General features: G+C 44.4%; 1 protein-coding gene across 1 annotated transcript; it reads left to right on the top strand.

Annotated features, from left to right (window-relative positions):
* Positions 1-2,614: 2,614 nt before the first annotated feature.
* LOC125522922 (tryptophan aminotransferase-related protein 1-like) lies at positions 2,615-4,919 on the top strand. The gene is made up of 5 exons (XM_048687962.1): positions 2,615-3,051; positions 3,158-3,461; positions 3,547-3,824; positions 4,001-4,296; positions 4,661-4,919. The coding sequence occupies exons 1-5, from the start codon at positions 2,726-2,728 to the stop codon at positions 4,843-4,845; spliced, it is 1,389 nt and encodes a 462-aa protein (XP_048543919.1). The 5' UTR covers positions 2,615-2,725; the 3' UTR covers positions 4,846-4,919.
* Positions 4,920-9,322: the final 4,403 nt, after the last annotated feature.

Genomic DNA, 9,322 nt, shown 5'->3' with positions numbered 1-9,322 from the left:
AACAATTTCTCAAGTTCTCCCATTCAATTCTATTAATTCACCATGTTTCCAAAATTTGAATCCAAAATTTGAAGCTGTTGGTTAGCGAATAACACAGAATCACAACACGAAAGGCCCATCATATCACCGCATTATAAATAAAAATAAACACACTCTATCATCTCCACCCGCCAAACTAAATATTCCATCAGTTATAAAATATAAGGGGTATTAGTTTTTTAGAAAATCAATTTTTTTTTTAACTTTGACCAAGTTCAAAGCAAAAATATCAACATCCACAATATTAAACAAAAAAGTATGAAAATTCATTTCATGGTGAATCTAAAGATACTGCTTTTATATTATGGATTTTGATATATTTCTCTTCAAATTTGATCAAACTTAAAAGGTTTGAATTTTTTTTAAAAAGTAATACACCTTATATTTTGAAACTAAGTGATTATCTTTTGAAGAAAGCAAGAAACCCAACAACACGAACGGCGTAGCAAAACGCGCACAACCCTTCTAGTCATATACCGTATCAGCTTCAGTTCATCTCAGTTTAGTTCATTTTTATTTTTATCTTCTATTACTTTGTGGGAGAATAAAGTTCCTAATAGATTTCCCATGTTTTTTTCACCACTTTACTGAATGAGTGCTGATGGATTTTATGTGTTCGAAAGGCAATTGGTTGGGTTCAGTTCAATTCCTAGAAATAGCAGGAGATGCAAATTAATCAGATTGTGCACTGCAAGGTTTTCTTCTTTTGCTCGCTACATGTCTAATTAGAGATCAGTTATTATGTACATCAGCATTTGTACATTGAACTCTCATGTAGATTAAAAATCTGTGGTTTTCACTTGTATTTCATTAGTTAGACATGAGAACAAATGAGAACTTCCAAGGCTCTTCTTTCAGCATTGCGACATTGAGCAGATTTTCAGCTAACCATCTCAAAATTCTGATAGCAATGTTTATGAAAATGGCACATGCATATTCCTATTTGGGGATATTTTTGAAAGATCAATCCTCTTACTATTTAGGACAGTAAAGCAAAACTATTTCCCAGCTCGGGCAAACCGACAGTGAGTTTGATGCTGCAACCTCTATATTTCGCCAAATAGAAATTGTGTGTTTTAGTACTGAACTGGAATTTTTAATGGTTGTATTTTTCTCTTTGACATTAGTTTGCATTTGTCACAAAACTAGAAGTTTGTCTTTGCTGCCACCACTGCCTAAACTTGATCTATGCATCTATGTAAACACAATTATTCACAAGTCTGACCGTTATACCGCATGATTAAAACACTATCTTGCATACAATTGTCAATCACTAACATTATGGTGCTAAAATAGACAGACACAACAACACGTGCCTTCGATGATCTAGTTTTTACTACGAGCTAACACAAAACGACGGAATAATGCTACACACACGGATCTTTACAAGCCTTTTACACAAATTTCCTAACTCTAACTCACCCCCCCCCCCCCCCCCCTTTTGGGGGGGGCCCCCACAACCCCCCCCCCCCCCCCCCCCGGGTTTCGGAGGTGGGCCCTCAAACCTGCACGTATGCCACTCCGTGAAGAGCCCTTCCGTGCGTTCATCATTGCTCCAAAACGGCTAATGCATATTTATTTATGCATAGAATATGGGGTGAATAAGAATTGGTGCATAAATGGCAGTTGGTTGGACGCCTTGCCGATGGAAGTTAACGTATTTAATTAGCCACATGCTAATAATAAATGAGGAAATCCATACAGTTGCATGCATATTGAATTGGTTGCTTTTTTTTTTGGCGAGAGCTGCTCGTGCCAAGTGGTGAAGGGCTTCAACTATTGATCATGGTTAAAAGGGTTGATTCGAACAGTCGTAACCCTAGCCACATAATTAGCCAGTGGTAAATGGATTAAAAGCAAATACAATAAGATGACATATGCAGACTAAAAAAATACTCCCTCTTTTTCGGTTTATAGGACTTATCTCAAAATTTTAGTTTTTCCATTTTATAAGGCTCAATTTGTTTGTTTTCCATCACATGTTGAGATTTCAAGATGCATTAAATCATTGTATGCAAGAATTAAGAGAAAATTGAACAATGCATATACTTTATGCATGCATGCATTGCAATTAATGCATTCATAAATATAATTTTTTGAGGAAAACAAGAGCATTAATTAGATGCTTTTGCAAACTACAAAAAGTATTCCATCACTCACCATCTACCTCGGTTGGTGAGGTTTTTGAATTGAGCTCTGTAAACCGGAAAGGAGGGAGTATTATACTATCTTTGTTTAGTTGGAGAAGGCAGAAGAAAAAAATTGTGGATTAAGAACCCAAGCGCCGACAATAATACCGTGACCAACGAGGACAACAACAACTAGATCTAGGTTTTACTTATGTTTTTAATTAATATTTTGACTTAATTAATGCACCGACAGACTTTTGGTGGCAATGTGTTGTTTTTTAGTTCAAAAATTGGTTAAAATCTGAAATGTGTCCTGTTGGACGCACCTATGAACCTGGACACAGCCAGACTTTGGTGTCCGTCTAACCGATTCAGATGGACAAAAAAGAATACATTGTGTGTTCACTTGGATCCGCCATTGAAGTTGCCCTAAATACTGGCCGACGGCTAGCTCTTGCCACCTATATGGGGCAGGAAGCACGCCTCAATTTCTACCACCGTGTCGCCGGCACGCATGCGCAAGGACCACACGTAGGTAGTATCGAGCGGTGGACGGGATGCACGCTTTCGTGTCGTGCCACATGCATCGTCTCATCCCGTCCGTTGCCCCGGCGGCGATAAACGCAGCGACCCCCAGGTCGGTCGTCGGCGTCGCCGATGATAGCCAGCGGCTGAGCCAAAGGAGCAATAAGGCAGTGGTTACTGCGCGCGCGGCGGTACCCAACCGGGGCGGGAGAGCTGTGAGCGGCGACGTCATGGTGGAAGGGAGTCGGTCCGACAACGGCTCTCTGGCAAGAACAACTGACGGCGAGCGGTCGCAGCAGCGGCCCTGGACGCCGCCGGAGCTAGCCGTCGCTCCGGACGCCGTCATCAACCTAGAGCTGTGCGTGTGCTTCGTGTACTCTTCGTGCCGGCCGTGACAGTAGGTGATTGCGCGTGAATCATCTGGCAACTAATGTGCTCTTCTTTCTTGGTTGCCGCGCGTGCAGCGGCGACCCGACCATGTACGAGGCGTTCTGGAAGGAGGCCGGGGAGCGCACTGCGGTCGTGATCCCCGGGTGGCGGGGGATGAGCTACTTCTCCGACGCCGGGGGGCTCTGCTGGTTCCTCGAGCCGGAATTCGAGCGCGAGGTGCGCCGCCTCCATCGCCTCGTCGGCAACGCAGCGGTCGATGGCTACCACCTCGTGGTCGGTACTGGTGCCACCCAGCTATCCCAGGCGGCCATTTACGCGCTGTCTCCCGCCGACGCCAACCATCCCATCGGCGTCGTATCGCCGGCGCCGTACTATTCGGTAAGACCAATCAGCTAATTATAAACAGTGCAAAACGATGAGCTAATGTTGTGATCTTGGCTTGGACCGACGTGCGGCGTGGCAGGCGTATGCGCCACAGACGGACCTCCTGCTCTCGGGGTTCTACCGCTGGGCCGGCGACGCCAACGCCATGGGCGGTGACAGCCACATCGAGCTGGTCTGCTCACCAAACAACCCCGACGGCGCCATCCGTGAGGCCGTCCTGAGCTCCAAGCCTGGCAAGGCGATCCACGACCTCGTGTACTACTGGCCGCAGTACACGCCCATCACCGGCACGGCAGCCCACGACATCATGCTCTTCACCATGTCCAAGATCACTGGCCACGCCGGCACGAGACTCGGGTAATTTACTAATTATTCCACGACTCCGCCAGGTTCTAATATCAAATCAAGAAAAAATATAGCGCGCTACAACAAAACAGTGTATCAAATGCGCTCTCCTTGTTCCCGCAAAAAAAAGTGTTCTCCTTGGTAATTAATGACGACGAATCGGCGGTGGGGCTTTCTGACTGATGCAGGTGGGCGCTAGTGAAGGACCTGGAGGTGGCGAAGAAGATGACTTACTTTGTCGACCGGAGCACCATCGGCGTGTCTAGGGACTCACAGCTCCGTGCCGCCAAGATCCTCACCTTGGTCTCTGACGCCTACGATGACGACAAGGACACAAGGCGGCTCTTTGACTTCGCGCAGCGGTGCATGGCAGACCGATGGCAGGCTCTACGCGCCACCGTGGCGTCCACCGGCATGTTCAGCCTTCCGGAGGAGACATCGGGCTACTGCACCTTCACAAAGCAAATCGTGCCAGCTTACCCTGGTATCGTAACCAAATACAATCATTTCGTCATTGTTTACCGATATATAATTACTAGTAATGCTAAAAAAAGTTCTTACGTCTGATTTTTAACAATGGCAAATCTGATGATTTTGATGGCAAACTACGCTAGTCAGATCATGGCAACTTCTTCAGCAAACATAGAGAATCTGGCCATACGCAAGTTCTTGCCAGGATTAGCCATGTCTGCTGAAAGAATTTTCCATTCTCCCACCAACATAATTTATTATCAAAATCGTCAGATTTGGCATGGTTAAATTCTGACATCAGATTTGTATGAAAATCCTATAATTAATGCTCTGAATTCTCACTAGTACATTAAATCGATTGTCTTGTGCTTCCCCAGCGTTTGCGTGGTTGCGCTGCGAGAAGGAAAGCGTGGAAAACTGTAGGGAGCTCCTGCGTGGTCATGGCGTCCTGGCACAGGGCGGCGAGCTGTTCGGGGGAGACGCAAGGTGCGTTAGAGTCAACATGCTGGAGAGGGATGGAGTGTTCGATGTACTCGTACAACGTCTCTCCTCTATTGAATGAATAATGATGAATTGTTGATTGCTATAAGTATATTTTTAAATATTCAGTAATGGCCAATGTAATTTGTTGTGTGATTTTAATTAAGAGCTCTTTTACGATGGTTGCTAAAAATAACAGATTAAAATCGGGGTTCAAATAGCCTCTTTTCTCCTTTTGAATTAAATAAATATGGTGTATATGTGTATGCACTATAAAAGGTATAAGAGTGCGGTGCATATTGGTTCTTTTTCATTTGAGAGAACACCGGCTTTGTTAATCTATCAACAGTATTACACAGAGTTCACCGGATACAATCCGGTACAGGAATAGAAAATACTAGGCCTAACAGAGTGCATACATAATTTAGGTAATAAAGGAGCTGCTGCATTACAATGCCGCCGGACGTGCTTGAACACATGGAGGCAAAGCCACTAATGATCAGTTTAATGTCAGCCACCACCGAGCCAATTGAAGAACAGTCGAAAGTTGAAGAGTTAAGTCTCCACACCATGGAGAGGCAATTGGAGGTGAAGATAGCATTTGAAATATGTTCATCCAGTGCCAACTAGACAACTCACCGAAGGGCTAAAGCCTCGGCCATATCAGGATCCAAAACAATAGTAATTGGCTCACTGCATGCTATGACAGAGCGATCCTCATAATCCCTACCAACTACACCAATACTCTGCCTTCTCAAAAAAAATGCAATCTCAGAGTTGAAAGCAGCAATACCTGCCGGCGGCGACGACCAAGCTATGGAGGACATGTTGGTAACACGCCTGTGAGCAGTGGCTGTGTGTTATTGATGCTGTAGAATTAGGTGCACATATGCCTTGATCTTCTCAGCTATAACTGTACGTCAAGGATGTGCGGCTTTAGGGTTGTTCCTGACATAGTTTCAGGCCTCCTAGATGCCAATAGATCACCGCCAAAAATGTGTAATCATATCCAAAGAACAAGTCAAGAAATCAAACAACCATAGTTTAGGGGACATGAAAAATTAGCACCCCAAACATCTCTAACGTATGAGTAGGAGAGCATGTTTAAGTGATTTAGGTCAGGCATAAAAGCCACAGAACTTAGGGCGTGTTCGCTGGCCCTCCGCTCCGCTCCCGGAGCGGACGGAGCTGGAGTTATAATCCCTGGAGCGAGCTAACAGCTGCTCCGTAGATTCTAGGATTTGAAGGAGCGGTGGACTGCCGAACGCGGCCTTAGATGTAGGTACCTAACGACTAAGAATTGATCTCATGTTCGTAAACAATCGTGAGCAAAACATCACAAGACACACTACGTTTTATTAGGAACCTTGACCGCCCATATGGATTTCCGGTTTTTTTTTTTGCGGGTAGGTCCAAACACCGGCCCTACCAATTCTTATTACAAGCCAACAGAAAAAAATACCGCCTCCTCCCCAAAACAAATCTAGGGCTCCTCTGCCTCTTGTCAGCGCCGTTGCCGGTCCGCCTCATCTCCGGTGCTCTTAAGCCATGGGGGCGTGGTGGATCCCGGCCTTGCCGATGGGAGGGTTTTGTATTTAGATGTTTCCTCGAGTTTTGTTAGGATTTGCATCTTGCGCGGGAAGACGAGACAGCGACAACTCTCTGGAGATGGAATAAGATTCTTCCTAACCCTTGTCCCGGTGGTGTGTCTAGCATCATTGTTGGGCGTATGAAGTTGTCTCTCCGGTAGATCTGCTCTTGATGGATTTGTTCGGATCTGACCATAGTTCGTCTACGTTCGCGTGTCTTCAGGTTGGATCCTTTTGATCTATACTACTCTTCAATAGTGGTGGTTGATCCTACGGGGCTTAGCACGACAACTTCCCGACTGTCTACTATAATAAGGTTTGCCCGACTCCGATAAGGGAAGGGGTGAAGACGGCGGCGCGTCTTCGGCTCGCTTCAATGTTTGTAGTCGTATCTTGGTGGTCTACGGATCTGAATGTAATATTTATCATATCTTGTGTTCCTTGTATGGCCATAATTAAAGACGAATAGATAAAAAATCTCTTAAAAAGGGTAATGCATATTGGTTTATGCATAGAACATGACGTGAATAAGAATTGATGGTTAAAACGTAATGGCAGTTCGTTGGACGCCATGGCCGTAGCAGTTGACGTATTTAATTGCCACATGATAATTAATGAGGAAATTCATACAGGTGCATGCATATTGAACGGTTCCCTGTTTTTTTTTCTGTTTTTTATGATAGCGAACTGCTCGTGCCAAGCGGTGAACAGTTGCATTGATCAATCGACGTGTTTTTTTATTAACTTAATGGTGAATCGATGTGTTGAAGACTAGCCATAATAAAGAGTAACTTAGACTAGAGACATGCATATGTTATTGGAAAATACACAAAGCTCCTGTGTGCACACACCCCTATACGAATCTACTCCTGTCTGAAATTTGAAATACCAAAAAAATCTGAAATTTGAGGGCATCAAACATGGGTTCTCAATCTACTTCTGTCTGAAATTTCATGAAAAAAAACCAGAAAACGTATCCATGGCAAAGAAAATATTGTCCGAACAAAAACTCGTCCCAACAGTTTTTTCTACACATAGGAAATTTTTGTCTTTTTTGCCACGAATATATTTCATGGTATTTTTTTACGAGATTTCACACGGAGTAGATCGGGAACCCTTGTTGATATCCCAAAATTTCAGATTTTTTTTTCAATTTTTTGGTATTTTTTTTTGAATTTAATGTTCGTATAGGGGTGTGGAGCACCCTGGTGCTACAAATCATCTTCTATATGTTACTAGTCTATATTACTACCTCTATAGTGGGGAGTAACATATGTGTGATGTCATGCAACACTTTATTTATTAGGTTGTAGACTCATCTTGTCTTGATATATGTGATGTTACTTATACTTGAGTAACTAGCTATGTTACCACATGTCTCTATTTCTTCATTAAGGCTAGTCATAGTGGGGAGTAACTTATACTAGTGTCAGGCATATGACACTAGTCTAAGTTACTACCTTCATAGTGCAAAGTAACATAATAGTAGTGTTATAGATTGCTTCATTTATTAGCTCATAGACACATTTTTCCTCTGGAAGCACTATGTTACAGTAACATATTATGTTACCACAAGCACCTCTTTCATCATTAAATACTTGCCACATAAGCAAAATTGTCTTGGGATGTGTTAAGTTACTACATAAGTTACCCCCACTATGGCTAGCCTAATTAGTTGCCACATCATCTATTTTACCTATATATGTGTGATGTTATCACCTATGGGCGCGTTTGGTTACCTGCATCGTTTTTTTGACACTTTGCATACTTGTCCCAGTTGGGCCTGGCTGAGCATATACAAGCTAAAAACCAACATCTGCATGTTGATTGGTTGCCTGCATCCCCTCTAGCCTGAATGTGCTAAAACGAAAGGCTTGCTGTTTGGTTGCGGACTTGTTTGAGGGGAAACACAAGTCCGGTCATTTGGTTACACCCAAGATAGTTGTGTGGTAACCTCCTCCTCGATGTGGTGAGGTTACCAAAGGCACTCATGAACTACTAAGAACTAAACTAGTAGCAACAGAACTTAGGAACAAACATAAGTATTAACCACGCAGAACAAGTTTTAAACCAACACAGTACGATAAGTTCTAAACGAAACCAAAGTCTTAAAGCAAGAACAACCAAGGATTGGATAACAGGAGCTCAGGCGGTCGCGACGAAGGCATTGCCGTGCTCCTTGCACTTGGTGACCACCTCCACGCCCTCGTCGTTGAAGACGATCACCTTCATGGTGTCGGGGGACAACAGCTTGAACGTCAGCATGTACCGTATCATGATCTGGTGAACGGCGGCGAAGGTGGCCCAACCCTGATCAAGGGGGACCCTGTCGTCGATCACCCTCACCCTCTATGCGCAGCCTGTGTTCGTCTTCAGCTTGAACTCTGTAGGGATGGTGGGGAAGTGCTTTGTGAAGTCTAGAGGCAATGGTAGACTCTCCAGCTTTGGAACAAGGATAACCTTGCAGAAGTGGTTTGGTCCTGACTCCTGATGGAAGTGGCCATAGATCCTCCGCTTGGGGCTTGGGTGATCATGCACTGGCACTTCGACCAATGGAGGCACAACCTCCTTGCCCTTCTCAAATGGTGGCACCACCTCCTTGCCCTTGTCCATCTGCATTATGAACAACACGCATATCAATGGTCAGCATTCATTCATATCGGCCTAATGCTCCTATATTAACCCACCCCACTAACCCAGCACCGCACTCAAATCCCCTCTGTTTCACCACCTCTCCTTGGCATGAACTCCAAATCCAACCCCAACCCTTTCCCCTGGGGCATTGGATGGAGGGAATTCTTCCTTGGGTGCTCGCTCGGTGACCGCAAGAAGTTCGAGCACACCATGGAATGGTGCTCGAACTTTAGCAGCATTGATGACATACAGAAGGAGGCCGATGCTATGATGAAGAAGGCTACGCCAGATGATATGTCTCCAACATATCTATAATTTATGAAGTATTCATGCCAT

This window comes from Triticum urartu, chromosome 7, assembly GCF_003073215.2.
Source record: "Triticum urartu cultivar G1812 chromosome 7, Tu2.1, whole genome shotgun sequence".
Taxonomy (NCBI): Eukaryota; Viridiplantae; Streptophyta; class Magnoliopsida; order Poales; family Poaceae; genus Triticum; species Triticum urartu.
Note: the sequence above shows the minus strand (reverse complement) of the source record. Positions and strands in the feature narration are given on the sequence as shown.